This window comes from Gouania willdenowi, chromosome 5 (assembly GCF_900634775.1).
Source record: "Gouania willdenowi chromosome 5, fGouWil2.1, whole genome shotgun sequence".
Taxonomy (NCBI): Eukaryota; Metazoa; Chordata; class Actinopteri; order Blenniiformes; family Gobiesocidae; genus Gouania; species Gouania willdenowi.
The window spans coordinates 1703074-1728369 of NC_041048.1; the positions used below are offsets into that span (position 1 = coordinate 1703074).

The following is a 25296-nucleotide window of genomic DNA, read 5'->3' on the forward strand; positions in this document are numbered from 1 at the left end:
AAAGTGCTCTGATCACTTTCACTTTATTACAGTACATGTGTTTCTATTCAGGTAGTCCTCATTTTATCACACACAAACACTGGGATGAGAGCACATTGTTTCACTTGATCAACCTCACTATAGCATATGAATGAAGTAATGAATGAGTTGATGCTTCATCAGCAGAATGTAGATCAGTTCATCAAATATAAATCTGTATCCTTCCAAACGGATGTCATCACTAAGTTAAAAAATTAATTTATCCATTAATAATCTTTCTTTCCTAAACTCAACTGTCAATCTACACGAACCAGGATCTTCTAACAATGGTCAGCTCATTTTACAAGAGAACTGATTGGTCAGGAGGCGTGGCTTTAGCACTCACTCAGATCTGATCCACTTCATAACCTGGTCCAGGTCGGCGGCAAAAAAGTTTTGACCTTTAACATCGATTTGTCCTGTTTTAACATAGATTTACACCTTCAGACTGATGTCATCACCTCCATGCCAGCAGCTCTCCCTGCACTGTGGCCTCCTAATGCTCATTTTAATAAACCAGAAATTAGAAATAAAAATTGTAACAAGAATTTTGACAAAACACATTTATTTGTCAATATTTCCTTTTAATCAACTCTCCATCATTTAGCTGGGGACATTTCTCATGTTGTAAGTGTTTGTTGCAGATTTTGATGCCTTGATGACAGAGACGGGGGGCTCCCACTTAAAACACTGTGGCTCAAGGCTCGCCATCTTCACTGTCATGATGGATGATAGCGTTCCCTCAAGAGCCAAACTGTTTCTGATTTTGGTTTTGTTCAGTCCAACCACAGAGAAAAGTCGTTCTGCATCAGCATTTGAATGAGGAAGTACCAAGACCAACTTGGCAATACGAGACAGCCTGCCAAATCTGCTGATACCAGTCACCTTTAAAACATCCACATAGGAAGCTTAATTACTCTCAAGTATTTTTGTGCAGTATTAAGATGATTAAGTCAATGGTTATTACCATGAGTACAGAATAATTCTTACCTTATTGTTCATTGATGCCATATTCCCCCAAAAGCTCTCAAAGTCAAACATTGCTGGATCTTCGGGCATGGTAATGTCCATGGACTGGTAGTCCAGAAACTCCTCAATCAGTTTGTCACGCTCCTCAGGTCCATTGTACGGGAGAAGTTCAGGAAACCTAAAAAAAACACAATGTGCACTGATCTGGTAAAGTAGTGTAACTGAAACAGGTTGTTTTTCAGATGTGGTCATTAAACAAGAAAATGTGACAACAGCCTGGTCTTAAGCCTGCTTTACTTGTAAAGCATATTGAGATAACTTGTGTTAGGATTTGACACTATAGATACAATGTACTTTACTTGATACTCCAACTAACCTGTCGACAAAGTAGAAGGCATCTTCCACTCCACACTCTGCTCTCTGCTGGACATCCAGAAACATGGCATGTTTTATCAGAGGCTCTTTCATGGGGAGTTTCTTGATGGCATACTCCACAGCCCTTTCCAGAAACGCCACTGCTGCCTGCTGGAACCTCTGCACTTGCTGCGGTGTAACGTCTCCTGCTTCAAGGAGCCTGTTGAGTGTAGCTCGAGTAGTGAAGCCAATCACCAACTTTTCTCCTACACAAGAAACAAATCAACAACTTCAAAGGTCATTAACGATGCAGTATGCACCAACATGTCAGCATGAGACGGGAATAAGACTTGTTGAGTCACTTTAGTCACCATCAAAAACCACAATAGCGAACTTGAAAGCACTACTTTAAGTTTCTTCATCATATCAGTGATTGATTGAATAGTTTATTAGACACAAATACAAACAGCATCATCGGTCACACATTTGGGCAAAACAAAAAAGTCCTGGGGACTTGTTTCCATTGTGGTCCCATGTGTGTGACGTGATGACTGCAGCCCTCTAACAAACAGTGTGTTGAATGAGATCAGTGAGTGCATAGTGCATGTGCATATTCTGATGTAAAACAGTTACTAATTACCTGGTAGTTGGTTGGATGGCTCCTTAAAGCAGATTTCATGCAGTTCCCGGTGCTGCAATGCTGCAGGCTTCAGAAACTTTGAGAGCAGCTTGCGGATGAAACCCCTCATCTAAATATTTCAGAACATATTTACAAATTTACCTTTATTTCATGCTAATAAATAAGGACCAAAGATAGTACATCATACTAGCAAACTGTATCCCAACCTTCCCAATTTACCTCATCATGTAGAAGGAAGATGGACGACTTCTCTCTCTGGAGGAGGAGGTTGAAGGTGGAGAAGACTTGAAACATTGCTTGAAAGAAGAGCAGGTACACCTCTGTGATTGGGTCAGAAAATGCCTCCACAAGCCTCCTGAACCTTGGCTGTTTGTCATCTGTGGGAAAAAAGAGAAAAAAATGGCTGTGCTTACTACATATTACATTTATCTTTTAGTCTGTTCTAATAACCATGCATTTGGATCATTAAAATGTGATGCCTACCTAATGACTTCAAGTAGCTGGCCAGTGGCGCATACTGCTGCAGGATACGAGTCAAACACTTTTCCAGGCTCAACCATCGAACGGAAACGTGCATGAGCATTTCCATATAGTCACTTCCATGGAGCTCACAGAATTCTATGACAAGAATGTAACATATTAACGCCAATTTGATCAAAACTCTTCAGGTTTTAATTTGTACTACATTGGTACTGCACATACATACCGGTCAGGTAACCGTGACGATTAGTGTTTCCTTTAAACCAATATCCGACATCCACAGCGAGATCCTCTGGATCAAATCCACACACCTGCAACACATGATTATTTATAGTCACAAGACATTGTTGTCATTGGTTCATGACACCGTACAGCATAACAACCTGTTTGACTTGACATTAAGCATAACGGATACGGTAGGTCTTAAGCACACGATTCAAATCACCTCCAAAAAGGCCTGGCCAGCCTGCTTAGCAGTGTTGTGGATGATGTGACAAGGACACCCATGGATGTAGATGCTGGCATGTTCTTGATGAATTCTGGATGCGATGGAGTTCTTATCTCCTGTATTGACAGGAGCATTATCAACAGACAAACTGACACAGTTTCTCCATGGTATGGCGTTTTTCTGCAAGGCCTCATCCATCTTCTTGTAGATCATTTCAGCTGTGCCACAGTTTGGTCTGCTAGTGGAGCACATATCCAGGAACCTGTGGACAACTTTGCTGAGGTCATTGTCATATACCCGCACAGTGAGCAGGTTCATCTTCTCACGTCCTGTAACGATATATATCACATGTCAGATTAAAGGTACACATGGGACTGAAACTGTGTGTGTGTCTGTTCTGATTAATATATCTAAAACAGGTGCTGGAAAGTGTGGAAAATTTAATGACCTGTATCATTTGATTCATCTGTGATCAACGTGAAAGGATTGGTCCTCATCTTCATGACCAGTTCCTTTCTAAAGTGAGGAGCCACTGCTCCATTTATTATGCAGGACATTTTTGTGCAGGCAGACTTGAAGCTCTGTGCAGTAGGAGAATCTTTGAAGCATTCTTTTAGCAATGGGCTGAAGTGATCGGCTACTGCAAATGGCACATTGTGTTCCACCATTGACACGGCTACCTTTACCTCAGCTCTCCTTGTCTGCAACAGAAATGAGGTCATTAAAAAGCAAATCATATAAAAACATTAATAAAATATTAAGTGTTTTTTGATTGAATAAATGTCTTAGCAGCAGACTCAAGGTCTATAGAAAAACACTATTACATACAAAAATAAACAGTTCATAACACTGCTAGTAGCTGATTAGCATGTAGTACCTTGACTTCCTGAGCTGTCATGCCATCAACAGTGTCTGGGCCATGACATGGTGCAATGCTGGCTGTTGACTGTATTGCCTGTTCTTTGGTACGATGTGCTTTGCTTTTTATATGCCTTGTAACATCTGCCTTTCCTTGATGGGCACAGCTGTTCTCGTGTCGGCATATAGAGCACCAAAAGTAGGAGGAGGTTGTGCCTACAGTGATGAAGGGCCATTCTGCTGTCCACTCCCTTTTAAAAGCGCACCTGTAGATGGCAGCTCCACTTTTGGCCTTCTTCTTCTTCCCAGTGTCTATTCTCATCTCCACTGTTTTCTCTGCTGGCTCTTCTGCCTCATCCTCTGTGTTCTCAATTTGTTTCTCTTCTACATCTTCGTCCTTGATGTCTTCTGAAAAATAAACAATTTTTGTAAAACAATGAGCTTTAAAACAATAAAACAAATATTTGATCATAGATACAAATGTGTGTATTTCATCCACATCCAGACGAGCACAGACACACTGCAGCTCAGCCTGTGATTTACACACAGTTACAGAATAATCCATATCACAGCTTAGTGTGTACATTCCCCAACACTGAAACATTTCTAAGCCATTTAGGACCAAAACAACCCAGTTCATCACATTTCACTGTTATATACACAATAGTATTTGTTTTTGTTTATTTTAATGATCAAAACATTTTTTAAAAATAAAGACAAGGTCCGTCTCTGCAATGAGTCACAATGTTTACCAACTGTAATACACAAACCTGATTGGTTTAGCCATGTCAGGTGGGAAAGAGAACTCATGTGATTGGAATGAGCGTTTCCTTGTCGGCTAGAACACTAACGTAAAGACTGTAAAAGCTGTGAAGGCTAAATATATAAGCACTACATTAAGTTTTCACTCAAGACTCCTGTTTAGTCTGTGGGTCCACATGGCGCCCCCTGTGGGTACAAACCCATGCTCAAGTGTGAATTATGTGTCGATTCAGGTTAGACAAAAGATTTCGCTCCTGTGTGGCCACTCGTGCTTGGAAAGATTCTTCTTAGAAGAAAATCTTTTTTTCACAAACATCACAACCATAGGGTTTCTCACCTGTGTGAATTCTTGTGTGTCTCTCCAGATTTGATTGTCTGCTAAATTGTTTTCTACACACATCACAACCAAATGGTTTTTCTCCTGTGTGGCATCTCGTGTGACTTTTCAGAGGTGTAGTGGCGCTAAATCGCTTACCACAAACTTCACAACTAAAACGTTTCTCTTTTGTGTGAATTCTCATATGGACCTTCAGATGTTCTCTGCGTTCAAATTGTTTCCCACACACGTCACAACGAAAGAGTTTCTGTGTGTTGTGTGATGTTCCTCTGGTGTTGTTCTCAGATGTTTGAAAGTTCTCACAGCTCATGTCCATGTGTTCACTCTGAGCTTCAGACTGGGACAAAGGTTCCCTCCAATCCTCACTGTCTTCAGTGTCAGAGCAGTCTGTTTCCTCTCCATCAGTGTCTTGTTGTGTACAAGTGTTTGCTGCTTCTGGGCCTTCACTGATGTCTCCATTTGGTTCTACTTTCATGAGTTTAGCTGAGCTGCAGGTTGCAGGTTCTCCTTTGATGTTTCTCTTTTGTCTCCAGTGTAGCAGAGAACACTGAGCTTCCTCCTCTTCATCTTTACTCTTCACAGTAACAGCCGTGATATCCGTCTCCTGCTTTTCCTCCAGACTTTCCCACAGTTCTTCCTCTTCCTTCTTTATGTGGAGATGATCCTGGAGCTTCAGTCCATGTTTACAGGAAACACCATCAGGAACATCTGCAGGAAACCCTGAACACAACCAGGACCATCAGAAACATCTCCACATATTATTCTCTTTTTTTGTCGGCACATGCTGTCGAAGGTCAACACTACAATAATAGACAGCAATTATTTGTTTTGTTACTGCACTTAAATACAAGTCATGTAATTTACTGCATAATGTGAGGAAGTGTAAGCAACAATTTATTATAGGGAGGATATAAAAAGAGGGCAGTGTTACACTTAGGTGGGGGAAGGGAACAGGGAAGAGAAAGTCAGGGTAGGAAATTTAAAGGGTGGAAAAGAGTTGACTGGGCTCCCTGGCCCCCACTCTTTCTGCTGGCCTGGCTGCATCTGCGGGCCCGGATCAGTTCCTGGGTTTGCGGTAACGGTTTTTGCACATGTACTGGTATATGATGCACTGGCACGCCTTGAGATGTGGGATAAAACTCATACTGGGCTTAACTTTAGACATGTTAATCCCAAATACCTTCTTTAGATACTACCACTCACTCATTCCCCCTGTCCACAGCCACCACCATTATAGCTAAGCTTCACACTTGTCAGTATACTGGCTTGATTACACAACATATTCTACAACTTCACATCTCACCCTCACTGTAAAACAATCTATTCTTCCCCACCCTTTCTATTTCCTACCTTGAGTCTCTCCTCCCTGCTCCCTTTCCCTTCCCCCTCCACTTAGGTGTAACACTGCTCTCCCTTTTTATATCCTCCCTATAATAAAAGATTTCTAAAACTTCCTTAGGGAGGGCTGGTGATGGTCACAACTAAGCAATAAAATAAATCAATTTATTTTATTGCAATAACAAAACATGCATTGCTGTCTCTAATGATTGCACTTCTTGTAGTGTTGACCTTTGACAGCACGTGCAGACAAGTAAAAAAAAAAAAAAAACAATACAGTGGCGCGACATATTTTTGCGGGATGTCGTGCCAAACACGGTAAAACAGTAGAAGAAGCATTATCAGCGTGTTTCTGTTTACATCACGTGCGGCAATCATGGCGAGCCAAGGACGAGCTTCTCAGAGTGGAAATATGCGCATCATTTTTGTCTCCAAAAGATGCATCAGTGAAGCTAAGCTAACGCTGCGGCTGGATTTTAATGGACTGTGACTGTTATCCAGGGACAGGTCAGCCAAACTATTGCACGGTATGTTGTAAATATGAAGCCTGTCGCTGCTGCTGAGTAACTGCTAACGGCAGCTCATTAACCTGATATGTTTAGCATTGTGTAGCTGAGAAAAATGCTGTGAATGAGTTTTTCCACATTTATTTTTAGAAGCATTTTCAACAGCAGAATGTGCACCTGGAATATGCACAGCTTACTTTACATTACTGTGCTAAGACTGAAAAAACACTGTTTTAATTTTGGAGCAGCTGTTTTGTGCTTTATATGCACATCATTTATGGTTGTTTTATAGCAGTTGATCAACAGTGGATTATTATATTATTACAGCACTAATATGAAGCTGTATGGACACAAATGACCCAAAATAAATAATACATTCTTTAATTCTAAGTAACTCAAAAGTTACTTTTTCCAGTAACGCATTACTTTTTGGTTAAGTAATCAAAATAGTAACTGAGTTACTTTGTGAATGAAGGAACTGGTAACGGCAACTAGCACAACACTGCCAGGCACACAGGCCGAGGCCCCCAGAGTGTATATTTCAGAGACGTCTCTAGACTCATTATTCACATCATTAGACTCAGCTCTATTTTACACATCAGTTTAATTATGTAATAATTATTATAAATGACATTTAATATGTGTACAAGTGAATGGGTGTGTGCACTGATAATTATGTATGTGTGATGCTCCACAGCAAAACAAAAACAAACACTTTAGATTTTTGTGAAATCAGTGATATTTTCTTTTCATTTGTGCTAAATATGATAGTTGAAGTCATAAAGAAAGAACTCCATGCTTCAAAGAATAGTTTTAAAACTGTAAACTTTGTATTCTGTGGGTCTTGAAATATTAGTGAAAATCATCTACAACGCCTGGCAATATGGGGTTGGCTGCTCTGAAAATGGCTGGCAGTGAATGAGTTAATGGTTTAACAGGGAACTTAGGAACGTCATTTCATTCTGTGCATAATGACAATTAAAATCCTTGAGTCATTATTAACAACATGTTACTGTGATACACCAGTAGATGTTACAGAAAATCACAACATGTTGACAATGTGCGTAGAGACTTATTAATGTGTAAATATTCAGTTGTGAAGCAGTGGAAGTTCTCATGTGTTCATCACTGCAGTGTTGGCCCACAACATAATATGAACAGGTGAAGAGCAAAAATTTGAACAACGTTGTGTTGGAAGTTATTTCAGATTCATTTCAAAATAAAAGTCAACTTAATTACCACACAGGACGTTGGCTGGAATCCTCTTGGTCTGGAACAAAGCTTTTATTTCCAGTTGCTGGGAAACAGTTAATATATTTAATCAGTTAATGATGAGCGTGAACAGCTGTAGAAATATGTAGGTTAGATAACTCTGCAGTAAACATGGTCATAGATCTGTGATGTTACCTCCTCAGGTTCTCTGTCAGTCTGCTTTGCCTCCTGGTTTTGCTGAGTCATGATCTCCTTTATCAACTACAATTATTCACAGAGAAGAAGATTTAAACTAAAGGTCAACATGGAATCAAAAGATCACTGTGCACATGTCAGGATCAATCAGCATTGATCTATATGAACAGGAACATATGTAGCATAGATCTATATGAACATGTATAACGTATGAATTTTTTAATTAATTAAAAAAATAACATTTAAAGTAATTAATTAATTTAATTAATGTAGCATTAATCTATATGAACAGTACCATATGTAGCATAGCTCTATATGAACTAGGGCTGGGCAAAAAAAAAAAATTTAATTATCGAATTTCTAGATAAAAATTTTTATTTTGCAAATTTGAGTTTAAAAAAAAATATATATAATATTTACCACAGTTTTCTCTGACTTTTTTGTGTTCCGTCCTTGGGGATTATAATAGCGCGATGTGAGCTCCATCTTTGTATACATTTGTTTTCCCTTTGAGTAGGCTATATATGTGTGCCACAGACATGTTTAATGTTTTATTCTCACTATGCTAAGATGCTAAGGGAAGAGTTTATTATTTTTAATTGTAATGTTATGTTATCAAATACGTAGTTATCAGAAAATTTAAGTTACTGTGAAGTTGCTGTTGCACTTTTGGTTAAAACTGGGTTTAAGCTTGTAATTGTTGAATGACTCATTTACTTTTTATTTTGGGATTGTTCTATGCATTTTAACTCTTGCGGACAATCACAGCAATAAAGTTGCACTTTTGACAATATATCTGATGTCTGCAGTCATTTTTTAGTGGATTGAAAAAAAATAAAAAAAATATCGAATCTCAAAATTTCTTTGAAAAATGGAAGATTGTTTTTCAATCCAGGTACACAAAGCCCTGAGGAGAATTAACCCCCGCAAACCTGACAACATTCCTGGGCAGGCCCTCAGAGCATGTGGAAATGAGCTGACAGACGTTCTCACCTCCCTATTCAACCTCTCCCTGAGAAAGAGCACTGTCCCCCGCTGCTTCAAAACCACAACTATTGTCCCCCTCCCAGAAAAGAGCCCCCCCCCCCTGTTTGAAAGACTACAGGCCAGTATCACTCACTCCAATCAAAATGAAGAGATAGTGGTGCTGACCAACATTCAAAACCACACACTGGACCCCCTGCAGTCCAAACAGGTCCACCTTGGACGCCATCACTGCTGCCGTCCACACTTCCCACACTGTAGTGATGGTTTGTCTTGACATTCTCTCTTTGATTTTATATAGGTTTTTGAACATACACTATTATTTTAAGTGGGCGTTATTGGTCAGTTTTAACCCAAGATAATTTCAATATTCTACAGTAAAAACTCATGAAACTAATCACAGTGACACTAGAGTGTGTCCTCTACAACAGACATTCTGTCTTTGATTTTATATCAATTTTTTAAAATATCGGTCTCTTTGCTGCCTAGATCCATATTAATTATTTTACAGATCATTAATAAAAGAAACCAAAAACACTTTTATAAAATGTTATTTTTATCACAGTAAAGTTTAAATCGAAAAACTAAACACAAAAACATGATGGTATTCAATTTACAACATTGCAACGTATTGTATGAGTTTTACGAGTTGTTCCTGAATGCATCACCATCCCCAACAAGCATTTACCGTTCATGCTAGAATAGACGAGCAGCATAATTGTGAAGCTCGGATAGCGCGACCAGGGAAATGGGAAACCTGGATGGCGTTACCGCAATTCAATATCGGTATCGGTCACAAATATCCTGAATCGCCCGGGCTTTAATATCTAGTATAGATCTATATGATTAGTAGCACACATCTAGTATAGATCTCTATCAGGGTGACTACAGCTAGGAAGAAGTTATATTTAAGACTTTTTAATACCACCTTAAAGAAAATTTAAGATCAAACTTACAATGGAAATACAGACCAAAGGGAAAATATTATTTTACAATTAAAGGCATTGATGTCAGTTAATAATGTACAATAAGGAAAAATGAAAACAAGCTCTTGTTCAAGAACATTCTTCAAATGTGTTTATTAATGTGGAAAGAAAACAAAAATATCTACATTGTCCAAAATGATATTTATTGTAACAATTCTCAACATTTAATGTCAGTGGACAATAACCCAAAAATCTAAATTGACTAGAACCTGTGAGCAAACCAAACGCCAAAGTGCTTTTATCAAATCCTTCACTGTGTAATGCTATCTGTGGATCTTTGATCAAAAATTAGGCCTTCTAAGAAAATGTAAATAACTCGACTGAAACTGACTTTTGAAAGAAAAAATAAATGATCAATAAATACAAATAAAATATAAAATATAAAATGTGTGGTTGAGGGCAGAATGTGACCTGGATTAAAGGTGAGGATGATTGTAGTGAAGATTCATCTTCATCCATGGAAACAGACCTCATGTCAGTGATCATCATGTAGATGATGTTCTCAGTCACAGCTTCTCTCTGTGGTTACATCATGAAACCTGTCATTGTTTGATGTTTTCTGATGAAATGAGAAATATAGTATTGCATGAGTATGTATTATAGCACAATTTACATCAACTAAATTATTAACTGGTTTTATTTGCAGTATTAGGTTAAGGCATGTTAGTAACCAAAAGAGCAACACACACACATACACTAACATAAAGTACAAGTACCTTAAAACAATCAAACAAATGTGAGTAGATGTAATAAATTACTTTAATCCCAGTCTAAATGTAATTAATCCAGCCTCACTCCATTACAGACCAGACTTTATCTTTAAACTATTACCACCATTGTGTACAAGTTACGTCTATATACATATATATAAAGCACTTATAAACCTTGTTTAATCTGATGAAATTAAAATAAAAAAAAAAGTATCTCACACACACTAGCATTAGGCTAGCTATCCTAAATGCAGGATGTTGTAGTGATTTACCTGTTGTTGAGCTTCGGCCAAACTTTGTTCTCCAACTCGCTCCTCGGCAGGGGGCGTTTTTTTTTTTTTTTTTGAACAAAAACTTTATTGACTAAACTCTACAAGTGATGCAAACTGCTTCACTTCAGTGAAACACAATCGCATGAGAAGAGCGTTTAGTCCGTTCTCACCAGAAATTCGTGAGGTGACGTGACTAAAACACATTTAAGACCTATGTGTTCTGAATTTAAGACAATTTAAGACCTTTTATTAAAAAAACAAAAAACAATGACTTTTTAAGGACCCGCGGTCACCCAGTTTATGAACAGTAGCGCACATATCTAGTATAGATATATATATAAATCCTTACAGTGAGATGCTACACAGTACCGAGGCATCTAGCTAACACACATGCTAGCTCAGAGTTAGCTCCAGCTCCTGCCCGGTGTTTAAAAAGGCAAAAGTGGCGCTGAGCTGGTGTTACGGTTCAACTGGTGACCGTGTTACCCTGAGGCTGGGCTGAGTGGAACGGTCAGTGTTAGGAAGATAAAAACGGTGCAGATGTTCTCCTAAAGAAGGTTTGACCGACAATAATGAGCTTTAAAGGAGGAGAGCAGCTTCTTACCGGTTCCTTCTTCTTCTACGGGTTCTTCTTCTTTGGTGGCATCTGCTGTTTACATCCGTATTGTTGCTCTACCGCCCTCTTCTGGATCTGTTTACCTCCTACATTATCCAGGTCTTTATATTCTTTGGATCAGCCCAGTAAGCGTCTCATTGCCAGTCCCACCACAGCCAGTTTAACCAACATTCTCTGTCAGAGCAGCTGTACAATGTAGGTGGATATAAATACATTCACTTAAGTGACGTAATTTCAGCATGGCGAGCAACGTCAGACCAATCACAAACACAGAGAAACTGTGGAGAGCAACTTACGTCACAATTGAGGAATATTTTTTTTAGAAATAGGACTAAATAAAATCCGTAATTAAGACCAACAACAGAAAAAGCAGGAAGAAAAGAATACAGAGAAAGCTGCTGACACTGTAAATGAACCAACCAGGATCTTTAAACAATGGGCAGCTCATTTTACAAGAAAGCTGATTGGTCAGAAGGCGGGGCTTTAGTACTCACTCAGATTTGATCTACAAAACATATTTGTATTACTTTTTTGTAAATATCTGAATCACATTGGTATATATTATTATTATCTATCTTACTTTATTTTCTACTACTGTAATGTGTGTTTCTGATCCCTATTTTTAATAGTCTTTTACTTAATAATACACTTATTTATTGTTCTTTCTTTTGTCTTTAACATTTTTAATTCTTTTATTTGTGATTTTTTTCTGTGGCTGTAACAAAATCAATTTCCCCCTGGGATTAATAAAAGGATTCTGATTCTGATAACCTGGTCCAGGTCGGCAGCAAAAAAGTTTTGGCCTTTAACATCGATTTGTCCTGTTTTAACATAGATTTATACCTTCAGACTGATGTCATCACCTCCATGCTAGCAGCTCTCCCTGCACTGTGGCCTCCTAATGCTCGTCTTAATAAACCAGATATTAGAAATAAAAATTGTAACAAGAATTTTGATAAAATACATTTATTTCCTTTTAATCAACTCTCCATCATTTAGCTGGGGACATTTCTCATGTTGTATGTGTTTGTTGCAGATTTTGATGCCTTGATGACAGAGACGGGGGGCTCCCACTTAAAACACTGTGGCTCAAGGCTCGCCATCTTCACTGTCATGATGGATGATAGCGTTCCCTCAAGAGCCAAACTGTTTCTGATTTTGGTTTTGTTCAGTCCAACCACAGAGAAAAGTCGTTCTGCATCAGCATTTGAATGAGGAAGTACCAAGACCAACTTGGCAATACGAGACAGCCTGCCAAATCTGCTGATACCAGTCACCTTTAAAACATGTACATAGGAAGCTTAATTACTGAAGTATTTTTGTGTAGTATTAAGATGATTAAGTCAATGGTTATTACCATGAGTACAGAATAATTCTTACCTTATTGTTCATTGATGCCATATTCCCCCAAAAGCTCTCAAAGTCAAACATTGCTGGATCTTCGGGCATGGTAATGTCCATGGACTGGTAGTCCAGAAACTCCTCAATCAGTTTGTCACGCTCCTCAGGTCCATTGTACGGGAGAAGTTCAGGAAACCTAAAAAAAACACAAAGTGCACTGATCTGGTAAAGTAGTGTAACTGAAACAGGTTGTTTTTCAGATGTGGTCATTAAACAAGAAAATGTGACAACAGCCTGGTCTTAAGCCTGCTTTACTTGTAAAGCATATTGAGATAACTTGTGTTAGGATTTGACACTGTAGATACAATGTACTTTACTTGATACTCCAACTAACCTGTCGACAAAGTAGAAGGCATCTTCCACTCCACACTCTGCTCTCTGCTGGACATCCAGAAACATGGCATGTTTTATCAGAGGCTCTTTCATGGGGAGTTTCTTGATGGCATACTCCACAGCCCTTTCCAGAAACGCCACTGCTGCCTGCTGGAACCTCTGCACTTGCTGCAGTGTAACGTCTCCTGCTTCAAGGAGCCTGTTGAGTGTAGCTCGAGTAGTGAAGCCAATCACCAACTTTTCTCCTACACAAGAAACAAATCAACAACTTCAAAGGTCATTAACGATGCAGTATGCACCAACATGTCAGCATGAGACGGGAATAAGACTTGTTGAGTCACTTTAGTCACCATCAAAAACCACAATAGCTAACTTGAAAGCACTACTTTAAGTATCTTCATCATATCAGTGATTGATTGAATAGTTTATTAGACACAAATACAAACAGCATCATCGGTCACACATTTGGGCAAAACAAAAAAGTCCTGGGGACTTGTTTCCATTGTGGTCCCATGTGTGTGACGTGATGACTGCAGCCCTCTAACAAACAGTGTGTTGAATGAGATCAGTGAGTGCATAGTGCATGTGCATATTCTGATGTAAAACAGTTACTAATTACCTGGTAGTTGGTTGGATGGCTCCTTAAAGCAGATTTCATGCAGTTCGCGGTGCTGCAATGCTGCAGGCTTCAGAAACTTTGAGAGCAGCTTGTGGATGAAACCCCTCATCTAAATATTTCAGAACATATTTACAAATTTACCTTTATTTCATGCTAATAAATAAGGAACGAAGATAGTACATCATCTAGCAAACTGTATCCCAACCTTCCCAATTTACCTCATCATGTAGAAGGAAGATGGACGACTTCTCTCTCTGGAGGAGGAGGTTGAAGGTGGAGAAGACTTGAAACATTGCTTGATAGAAGAGCAGGTACACCTCTGTGATTGGGTCAGAAAATGCCTCCACAAGCCTCCTGAACCTTGGCTGTTTGTCATCTGTGGGAAAAAAGAAAAAAAAATGGCTGTGCTTACTACATATTACATTTATCTTTTAGTCTGTTCTAATAACCATGCATTTGGATCATTAAAATGTGATGCCTACCTAATGACTTCAAGTAGCTGGCCAGTGGTGCATACTGCTGCAGGATACGAGTCAAACACTTTTCCAGGCTCAACCATCGAACGGAAACGTGCATGAGCATTTCCATATAGTCACTTCCATGGAGCTCACAGAATTCTATGACAAGAATGTAACATATTAACGCCAATTTGATCAAAACTCTTCAGGTTTTAATTTGTACTACATTGGTACTGCACATACATACCGGTCAGGTAACCTTGACGATTAGTGTTTCCTTTAAACCAATATCCGACATCCACAGCGAGATCCTCTGGATCAAATCCACACACCTGCAACACATGATTATTTATAGTCACAAGACATTGTTGTCATTGGTTCATGACACCGTACAGCATAACAACCTGTTTGACTTGACATTAAGCATAACGGATACGGTAGGTCTTAAGCACACATGATTCAAATCACCTCCAAAAAGGCCTGGCCAGCCTGCTTAGCAGTGTTGTGGATGATGTGACAAGGACACCCATGGATGTAGATGCTGGCATGTTCTTGATGAATTCTGGATGCGATGGAGTTCTTATCTCCTGTATTGACACGAGCATTATCAACAGACAAACTGACACAGTTTCTCCATGGTATGGCGTTTTTCTGCAAGGCCTCATCCATCTTCTTGTAGATCATTTCAGCTGTGCCACAGTTTGGTCTGCTAGTGGAGCACATATCCAGGAACCTGTGGACAACTTTGCTGAGGTCATTGTCATATACCCGCACAGTGAGCAGGTTCATCTTCTCACGTCCTGTAACGACATATATCATATATGTCAGATTAAAGGTACACATGGGACTGAAACTGTGTGTGTGTGTCTGTTCTGATTAATATATCTAAAACAGGTGCTGGAAAGTGTGGAAAATTTAATGACCTGTATCATTTGATTCATCTGTGATCAACGTGAAAGGATTGGTCCTCATCTTCATGACCAGTTCCTTTCTAAAGTGAGGAGCCACTGCTCCATTTATTATGCAGGACATTTTTGTGCAGGCAGACTTGAAGCTCTGTGCAGTAGGAGAATCTTTGAAGCATTCTTTTAGCAATGGGCTGAAGTGATCGGCTACTGCAAATGGCACATTGTGTTCCACCATTGACACGGCTACCTTTACCTCAGCTCTCCTTGTCTGCAACAGAAATGAGGTCATTAAAAAGCAAATCATATAAAAACATTAATAAAATATTAAGTGTTTTTTGATTGAATAAATGTCTTAGCAGCAGACTCAAGGTCTATAGAAAAACACTATTACATACAAAAATAAACAGTTCATAACACTGCTAGTAGCTGATTAGCATGTAGTACCTTGACTTCCTGAGCTGTCATGCCATCAACAGTGTCTGGGCCATGACATGGTGCAATGCTGGCTGTTGACTGTATTGCCTGTTCTTTGGTACGATGTGCTTTGCTTTTTATATGCCTTGTAACATCTGCCTTTCCTTGATGGGCACAGCTGTTCTCGTGTCGGCATATAGAGCACCAAAAGTAGGAGGAGGTTGTGCCTACAGTGATGAAGGGCCATTCTGCTGTCCATTCCCTTTTAAAAGCGCACCTGTAGATGGCTGCTCCACTTTTGGCCTTCTTCTTCTTCCCAGTGTCTATTCTCATCTCCACTGTTTTCTCTGCTGGCTCTTCTGTCTCATCCTCTGTGTTCTCAATTTGTTTCTCTTCTACATCTTCGTCCTCGCTGTCTTCTGAAAAATTATCAACAATATTTGATCACAGATACAAATGTATTTCATCCACATCCAGACGAGCACAGACACACTGCAGCTCAGTCTGTGATTTACACACAGTTACAGAATAATCCATATCACAGCTTAGTGTGTACATTCCCCAACACTGAAACATTTCTAAGCTATTTAGGACCAAAACAACCCAGTTCATCACATTTCACTGTTTTAGACACAATAGTATTTGTTTTTGTTTATTTTAATGATCAAAAAATTTAAAAAAAATAAAGACAAGGTCCGTCTCTGCACTGAGTCACAATGTTTACCAACGGTAATACACAAACCTGATTGGTTTAGCCATGAAAGGTGGGATGGAAAACTCAAATATGATTGGTATTAGCAATTCCTTGTCGGCAAGAACGGTAACGTAGACTGTAATAGTTGTGCAGGCTAAATATAGAAGCACTACATTAAGTTTTCACTCAAAACTCCTGTTTCGTCTGTGGGTCCAGCATCTTCTGTGTAGGGCCCTATAAAATCCGCGTTAACGGAATTGCGGGCGGAATCATGGAATTGACCAATGAAAACGATTAAATGCGGAAATGGACAAAATCGGCATGAAACGCTGTCACTGTGGGGCAAGGAATGTTTTTTTTAAATGGGGAAATGTTTCCAGGAACTGCTTATTAGGTGCACCGCTCTCCTCCCTCCTGTCCCTGTTGCATTAAACTCTGCCTAAACCACCATAATAGTCTAAAAAAAACACAAATCATCACCTGTGCCCGTTTAACTTTGCTGTGCCTGTAAAGCTTTTTCGTGTAGCGCAGCGGTGGTCCGTGAGAACGTGATCAGCTTTAATCACCTTCCCCAGCTCAGTGTTCGAACTGTTATGTCTGGCTAACTAAGAATAATTCAGTCCGTGTTGTCGTTTAGTTCTTTTAATTCCAGCCTTTTGTCCGTGCCTCGTAGGTACACAGTCAGCATGCTACCTCAAGTACAACCGTTTCAGTGGGCACTTACTTTTACAAAATAAGTCAGTTGGAACAATGTTATTAGAATGCTACATTCAAACAACATCTCATCCGAGCTACAGAAGATAGGATCATTTAAATTAGGTTAATTTAAACTAAGTTGATCAAAACTTAATCATTAAACCTGATCGGATTCAGTAAACCATTGATTCCTGAGAGGAAATTGGGTGACATTAATGCTGCTCTCATACATCTTTATATGACATATAAATAATTAAGGAGCGGTCAGAATAATCCATGTCAGTACAATTTATATCGATCTTTTAATTGTATCTGTTATTTTTGATATACATTTTTTGTTTAATTATGAATTTTTTATATTTCTTTATTAGTATTTATTTTGTTTCCACAGCGAAGTTAAAAACTAATCTTTCTTTAAAAATTATAAATGTAAAAAAAAAAAAACAGAATTTAAAAAATTTAAGTGGAAAGCAGAATTTGGGAAAAAACAAAACGGAATTCGGAAAAAAAAAGGGATTTCATTGGGCCCGACCTGTGGGGCCAGACGCCTTCTCAAGTGTGAATCATCGTGTATCGATTCAGGTTAGACTTGGGATTAAATTATTTACCACAAACATCACAACCATAAGATTTCTCTCTCTCCTGTGTGGCCACTTGTGCTCGGAAAGATTCTTCTTAGAAGAAAATTGTTTTCACAAACATCACATTTGTATGGTTTCTCTCTTGAGTGGACTAACATGTGAGTACAAGTCTTGTTCCTAAATCGTAAACCACAAACATCACAACCATAGAGTTTCTCACCTGTGTGAATTGTCGTGTGATTAATCACTTCACGCTTTATAATGAATCTTTTCTGACGAAAATCACAGCCATAGGGTTTCTCTCTGGTGTGAATTTTCGTGTGGTTGTTAAAGTTTGTTCTGTTGCTAAATCGTTTCCAACACACGTCACAACCAAAGGGTTTCTCTCCTGTGTGAACTCTTGTGTGGACCTTTAGATTTGTTCGGTCGCTAAATCGTTTCCCACACACGTCACAACTAAAGGGTTTCTCTCCTGTGTGGCATCTCATGTGGTTTTCCAGATGTGTTCTGGCGCTAAATCGCTTTCCACAAACATCACAACTAAAACATTTCTCTTCAGTGTGAATTCTCATGTGGATCTTCAGATGTGTTCTGGTGCAAAATCGCTTCCCACACACGTCACAACTAAAAGGTTTCTCTCCTGTGTGAATTCTCGTGTGGACCGTCAGATGTTCTTTGCGTCCAAATCGTTTCCCACACAGTTCACAACAAAAGGGTTTGTGTGTGTTGTGTGATGTTCCTCTGGTGTTGTTCTCAGATGTTTGAAAGTTCTCACAGCTCATGTCCATGTGTTCACTCTGAGCTTCAGACTGGGACAAAGGTTCCCTCCAATCCTCACTGTCTTCAGTGTCAGAGCAGTCTGTTTCCTCTCCATCAGTGTCTTGTTGTGTACAAGTGTTTGCTGCTTCTGGGCCTTCACTGATGTCTCCATTTGGTTCTACTTTCATGAGTTTAGCTGAGCTGCAGGTTGTAGGTTCTCTTTTGATGTTTCTCCTTTGTCTCCAGTGTAGCAGAGAACACTGATCTTCCTCCTCTTCATCTTCACTCTTCACAGTAACAGCCGTGATATCCGTCTCCTGCTTTTCCTCCAGACTTTCCCACAGTTCTTCCTCTTCCTTCTTTATGTGGAGATGATCCTGGAGCTTCAGTCCATGTTTACAGGAAACACCATCAGGAACATCTGCAGGAAACCCTGAACACAACCAGGACCATCAGAGACGTCTCTATACTAATACATCATTTTTTTTTCTCTGCTCATGCTGTCGAAGGTCAACTCTACAAGAATATTTTAAAGAGAGAAATGCTGTTCTTGTGACCATCAGCAGCCCTCCCTGAGGAAGTGTAAGAAACACTTTAATATAGGGAGGATATAAAAGGAGGGCAGTGTTACACCTAGGTGGGGGAAAGGGAACAGGGAAGAGAAAGTTAGGGTAGGAAATTAAAAGGGTGGGGAAGAGTTGACTGTTTTAAATTGAGAGTGAAATGTGATTTTATAGTTGTGCGTATTGTGTTGTGTAATCTGTTCAAACATTTAATACATGTACGAGTGAATGGGTGCGTGCACTGATAATTATGTACGTGTGATGCTCCACAGCAAAACAAGCACAAACACTTTAGATTTAGGAAAAATTAGTGATATTTTCTTTTCATTTGTGCTAAATATGATAGTTGAAGTCATAAAGAAAGAACTCCATGCTTCAAATAACAGTTCTGGATGTTTTAAAACTGTAAACTTTGCTGAACAGCTTCTGTGTTTCAGAGGAGGAGAATCCACAGTTGATGAACATAAAGACTTTCTTCAGCTATTCACATGCTTTTGTTATTAGTTCGGCCCAATAAACTGCACGTTGAAGTAAACACATGGCTGCTTTAGCATCTATTCTGATTATGAGATGGAACAAATGTATGCAGTACGTAAAACATGGTGACAAGAGATGGCACGATACCACTTTTTAGTTTCTGATACAGATATCGAAGCAAAAAACTTTAAATAGACTTGTTGAGAATTTATTTTTGACTAATACAAATACAACTCTTCAGCTCCAAATTTCAGACTTGAAAACTTAAATAGTGCAGGCTGAGCCACACAGAAACACACTTAAATGGGTCACATGTTGCAATACGAGAGCCTGTGTCGCTTTTTGCACCTGATGCATTATCAAATTCAAGTTACTTTTTGTAGCCTCTCAAATACATTAACTAAAAAGAAAAATTCTTTATATAACATTGTGTTCATGTAAACTGAGATGTGTAAGAATTTGAAGATGCAAGACACTGTTTTATTTCTTGATGTCAATTTATTTTATTTTAAACTGTTTTTAAGTTTCCATTTACATAATCAATAAAATCGAGTGAAATTAAATCAAAGATTCTATATAATTTTAACTGTATATAATGTAATACACTGTATTGTCTTCATAGAGAAGGTATTTATGGCTCCAGGAGGACTTTAATCCAGGTGAGATGAGGTTAAATGGTTCCTTGTAGAGTAAAGGTTACAGACCCCTGACCAGGGGAAGAGGGTTAGGAGACCCCACTATCAGAGCTGGACCCTCTCAATTTAATTCATGGGGTGAAACAATGCAGATGATAAACTGGTTATGTTACTGTTAACTTAATTAAATTCCAGCATTCCTGCAAAATAAAAAACAGAATAAATGAAACCTGTTGTTATGATTTACTGTTATTTAAAACATTTTGTTACGTCTTCTTTTGACACTAAAACATTTTGCAAATATATCTTGAGTCATTGTCAGTCTTTACTTCCAGTTAACAATGTAATTAACTTTATAGAGAATATGAAAATAAAGTTAAAAAAATATATACTATACTGTTGTAAAGTGCTGCCTGATAATAATATTCTCAAACAAAAAATACATAAAATATTATCAAAATAAGCTCCTCACAGCTTGTTAGCAGCTTATCCGCTGCTATAATGACTCCGATGGCAGTTGTTATAGCTAGGGCTGGGAACCTCTGGGTACCTCACGATACGATACGCGATACAAAGCTCATGATAAAGATTATCTCACGATATGACGATACTGCGATTATCAATATATTGGTCAGAAATAAATCTACGATAATCTATGACATAAGAAAAAAAAAGATTAAGTGAAAAAATGAAATTTTTATTTTATATCTGAAAGATAATAAATTGAAAAAGTGTCCCATGAACAGTGACACTATTTTAGTGCAACATTTCTGTAAATAAGTGTCAACATACCAACATAAATGAATACAATAAGTATCTCCAATAGTGCTTTCTGTAAACAATAAATAGGGTCTTTCTTATCAGTGACATCATTATAGTGCAATATTCCAGTAAACAATATATTGGTTCCTTCAACAAACAGTGATAACATTTCTGTTAAGACCTACCTGCACATTTTAGTGAAAAAGCAGAAAAGGTTTTGAAAGAGAAAAAAAATATAATAAAAAAAATCGATACTTAGCACAAGCATATCGATAATCAAGCGTGCAAAAAAATGTTGCGATACACTGTCGTATCGAAATATAGTCACACTCCTAGTTGTAACTTTGGCCAGATCTGAATTGCTAGGCAGAGGCTGCTTGAATGCCGAAGACAGCTGCGTTTACACGAAGGCCGTTTTCTTTCTTGTCGCAGTGATATTCGCACTCGGGTGGTGACGTTTCAAGTAAGTTAGCATGTTTGTCGTGGTCCTGGAAAACATACCCAATGGTATGTTAGGACGACCAAAATACAGTGTTGGTTTTGTAGTTGTATAGAAGGAAACCAATGTTGAGGTGTCCCTATAGCAAAAAAAAGATGCTTCAAAGTCACTAACTTTTAGAAAAAAGCCTTTTTTCTTAGCTTTTTGTCAGAAATGAAAAAAAAATTCTGTTGAAAGTAGAAAGTTTCAGATTTCAGATTGTCAAAATATTCTGTGGGTCTTGAAATATTTGTGAAAATCATCTACAACGCCTGGGGTTGGCTGCTCTGAAAATGGCTGGCAGTGAATGAGTTACTTAGGAACGTCATTTCATTCTGTGCATAATGACAATTAAAATCCTTGAGTCATTATTAACAACATGTTACTGTGATACAACAGTAGATGTTACAGAAAATCACAACATGTTGACAATGTGCGTAGAGACTTATTAATGTGTAAATATTCAGTTGTGAAGCAGTGGAAGTTCTCATGTGTTCATCACTGCAGTGTTGGCCCACATAATATGAACAGGTGAAGAGCAAATATTTGAACAACGTTGTGTTAGAAGTTATTTCAGATTAATTTCAAAATAAAAGTCAACTTAATTACCACACAGGACGTTGGCTGGAATCCTCTTGGTCTGGAACAAAGCTTTTATTTCCAGTTTCTGGGAAACAGTAAATATATTAATCAGTTAATGATGAGCGTGAACAGCTGTAGAAATATGTAGGTTAGAGAAGTCTGCAGTAAACATGGTCATAGATCTGTGATGTTACCTCCTCAGGTTCTCTGTCAGTCTGCTTGGCCTCCTGGTTTTGCTGAGTCATGATCTCCTTTATCAACTGCAATTATTCACAGAGAAGAAGATTTAAACTAAAGGTCAACATGGAATCAAAAGATCACTGTACACATGTCAGGATCGATCAGCATAGATCTATATGAACAGAAACGTGTGTAGCATAGATCTATATGAACATGTATAACGTATGAATTTTTTAATTAATTAAAAAAATAACATATTTAAAGTAATTAATTAATTTAATTAATGTAGCATTAATCTATATGAACAGTACCATATGTAGCATAGCTCTATATGAACTAGGGCTGGGCAAAAAAAAAAATTGAATTATCGAATTTGTAGATAAAAAATTTTATTTTGCAAATTTGAGTTTAAAAAAAAAAATATATAATAATAAAAATTCACGCTTTGAGACCTCAGCCCCCTGCACAAAAAGAAGACACACACCCCGGCGCCCCAGACGCAGCATTGCTTCAATCCAGGCACACAAAGCCCTGAGGAGAATTAACCCCCGCAAAGAAGCAGGACCTGACAACATTCCTGGGCAGGCCCTCAGAGCATGTGGAAATGAGCTGACAGACGTTCTCACCTCCCTATTCAACCTCTCCCTGAGACAGAGCACTGTCCCCCGCTGCTTCAAAACCACAACTATTGTCCCCCTCCCAGAAAAGAGACCCCCCCCCCCCTGTTTGAAAGACTACAGGCCAGTATCACTCACTCCAATCATAATGAAGAGATAGTAGCGCTGACCAACATTCAAAACCAACAGGTCCACCTTGGACGCCATCACTGCTGCCCTCCACACTTCCCACACTGTAGTGATGGTTTGTCTTGACATTCTCTTTGATTTTATAGTGTTTTTTTTCCCTTCAATATTGGCCTGTTTGCTACCTAGATCAACAGTAATTATTTTAAAGATCGTTAAAAAAAGAAAAAGAAACAAAAACAATTTTATCAAACGTTATTTTTATCACAGTAAAGTTTAAATTGAAAACTAAACACACAAAAACATGATGGCATTCGATTTACAACTTTGAAATGTATTGTAGGAGTTTTACGAGTTGTTCCTGAATCCATCACCATCCCCAACAAACCTTTACCGTTCATGCTAAAATAGATGAGCAGCATTATTGTGAAGCTCGAATAGCGCGACCAGGGAAATAGGAAACCTGGATGGCGTTACCGCAATTCAATATCGGTATCGGCCACAAATATCCTGAATCGCCCGGGCTCTACTAGCTCCAGCTCCTGTCCGGTGGAAAAAGCTTAAGTGGTGCTGAGCTGGTGTTACGGTTCAACTGGTGACCGTGTTACCCTGAGGCTGGGCTGAGTGGAACGGTCAGTGTTAGGAAGATAAAAACGGTGCAGATGTTCTCCTAAAGGAGGTTTGACCGACAATAATCAGCTTTAAAGACGGAGAACAGATTCTCACCTTCTCCTCCTCCTTCTTCTTCTACTGATTTCTCTCATTCATCTTCTTCTTTCAGTTTAATGGCGGATTACAAACATAACTTGGAAGTTTGTACCGCCACCTATTGTACCGGAGTGAACTTTGATGAGTTGAATGCAATTGTTTGAATGGGGTTAGATGAAGTTATTTATTAAAATTAATGATTTAGTTAATTATGATGTTAAAACTTCATGCTAATGTGCCACTCCCCTTTTTGAAAAGAATGGTTAATTAAAATAAATCACCATTAAACTCTAATGAGCCAGGGTAGAGTTTGATCTCTATCTACTCTTTAATAACCAGACAAAACAATAACTTTAACCAAACCCAGAAATAAGGTTCATCATTTATTATCAACAATTCAACAGTGCATAATGAAATCAGTGAGGTAGGTATCATGTAATTAAAACACATGTAAGAGATGAACAATTACATGATTAACTTGAGGTCATGAAAATTGACTATTGGATTATTAGAACACTTCTCAATCAATCAATCAATCAATCTTTTTTTTGTATAGCACCAAATCATAACCAATGGTATCTCAAGACACTTTACAGTAGAGCAGTTTTAAGGACGGACTCTTCATTTTATGGATACACACATATGCATATATACGTATATACACACACATATGTATCCCACACCCAACATGAATTCATCATGGCGGCAAGGAAAACCTTCTGTTAAGCAGCAGGAACCTTGTGTTGATCCCATTCCTATGATGAACAGCCATCCACGTTATGCTGTGTTGGGTCCTCAAGGGCAGAATTCTAAGACTTTTAGATGTGTTCCTGCTCCAACACACCTGAATCAAATGAATGGCTCGTTATCAAGCTTCTGCTGAGCTTGATGACAACACATTGGTTTCAACCAGGTGTGTTGGAGCAGGAACACATCTAAAAGTCTTAGGAATCCAGCCCTCGAGGACTGGATGTGCCCACCCCTGCCATCAGGTATAAATCTGTATCTTTCCTGGGGGATGTCATCACTAAATGAAAAGATTAATTTATCCATTAATAATCTTTCGTTCGTAAACTCAGTTGTCAGATCTGCACCAACCAGGATCTTCTAAAAATGAGCAGCTCATTTTAGAAGAGAACTGATTGGTCAGGAGGCGGGGCTTTAGTACTCACTCAGATCTGATCCACTCCATAATCTGGTCCAAACCAGGTTAGGTGTTAAGACTAAATTACGATGGTGATTTGGCCTAAGTTACCATTGTGATTTAGCCCAGTAAGAAGTTAGCTTGCGTCGTAGTAATGCACACACCTAATAAATCCAGGAAGTTAGCGCGATAGGAGTCCCGGTCCTGGTCCTCTCTGCCTGAATCCAATAAGGTGGCCTTTTAACTTGCAAGCCGGGCACTCAGCTTCTACAAGTTGGTTTCCATTCCAAGTAAATGATCCAAAAGCAGCTCCTGCTTGCTTTTGAGTTCGCTCATCACATGAGTTTGAGTATTGAGAGCCCTACACAATTATTCAGAAATGACTAGCAGCCTTCGCAAAAAAGTTGCTAACGTAATTTGGACTTAGCAATAGGTCAGCAAGCTGCAAGCTCCAATATGCAGCATGCATGCTATAC

General features: G+C 38.7%; 2 protein-coding genes across 19 annotated transcripts in view; both read right to left on the bottom strand.

Annotated features, from left to right (window-relative positions):
* Nucleotides 1-605: 605 nt before the first annotated feature.
* Nucleotides 606-11714, bottom strand: LOC114463977 (uncharacterized). Of its 6 annotated transcripts, none has more exons than XM_028447939.1 (15): nt 11674-11709; nt 10557-10646; nt 8118-8183; nt 7950-8007; nt 4867-5586; nt 3787-4175; nt 3358-3610; nt 2907-3238; nt 2688-2772; nt 2465-2599; nt 2201-2358; nt 1982-2090; nt 1364-1607; nt 1009-1165; nt 606-903 (listed from the first exon to the last, which is right to left on the bottom strand). In XM_028447939.1, the coding sequence occupies exons 3-15, from the start codon at nt 8166-8168 to the stop codon at nt 622-624; spliced, it is 2973 nt and encodes a 990-aa protein (XP_028303740.1). In that variant the 5' UTR covers nt 8169-8183; nt 10557-10646; nt 11674-11709; the 3' UTR covers nt 606-621. The 6 variants fall into 6 exon arrangements, with proteins under 6 accessions (XP_028303740.1, XP_028303738.1, XP_028303736.1 ...); XM_028447937.1 differs by having other exon boundaries at nt 3787-4172; nt 10499-10646; nt 11674-11699; XM_028447935.1 differs by having other exon boundaries at nt 10499-10646; nt 11674-11699.
* Nucleotides 11715-12641: 927 nt separating this feature from the next.
* LOC114463975 (uncharacterized) overlaps nt 12642-25296 on the bottom strand; it is a 33309-nt gene continuing 20654 nt past the window's right edge. For 5 of the 13 annotated variants that reach the window (XM_028447922.1, XM_028447923.1, XM_028447921.1 and 2 more), the window contains 10 exons: nt 15849-16237; nt 15420-15672; nt 14965-15296; nt 14744-14828; nt 14521-14655; nt 14257-14414; nt 14039-14147; nt 13421-13664; nt 13066-13222; nt 12642-12962 (listed from right to left, as the gene is read on the bottom strand). In XM_028447922.1, coding sequence (XP_028303723.1) covers nt 12681-12962; nt 13066-13222; nt 13421-13664; nt 14039-14147; nt 14257-14414; nt 14521-14655; nt 14744-14828; nt 14965-15296; nt 15420-15672; nt 15849-16237 — 2144 coding nt within the window. In that variant the 3' untranslated portion in view covers nt 12642-12680. Of the gene's footprint in view, nt 12963-13065; nt 13223-13420; nt 13665-14038; nt 14148-14256; nt 14415-14520; nt 14656-14743; nt 14829-14964; nt 15297-15419; nt 15673-15848; nt 16238-18009; nt 18982-22072; nt 22131-22239; nt 22306-23694; nt 23731-25296 lie in introns of those variants that run through there. The other 8 variants (XM_028447929.1, XM_028447930.1, XM_028447927.1 and 5 more) reach the window with 5 other exon arrangements.

What these genes read in the sequence shown, in the direction of transcription:
- LOC114463977 (XM_028447935.1), bottom strand. Translation starts at nt 10,576, where the DNA reads ATGATGATCACTGACATGAGGTCTGTTTCCATGGATGAAGATGAATCT. An exon ending in TCGTCACGGTTACCTGACCG is followed by an intron (nt 2,600 to 2,687) that starts GTATGTATGTGC and finishes TTCTTGTCATAG; the next exon opens with AATTCTGTGAGCTCCATGGA. An exon ending in CAGCTACTTGAAGTCATTAG is followed by an intron (nt 2,359 to 2,464) that starts GTAGGCATCACA and finishes TTTTTCCCACAG; the next exon opens with ATGACAAACAGCCAAGGTTC.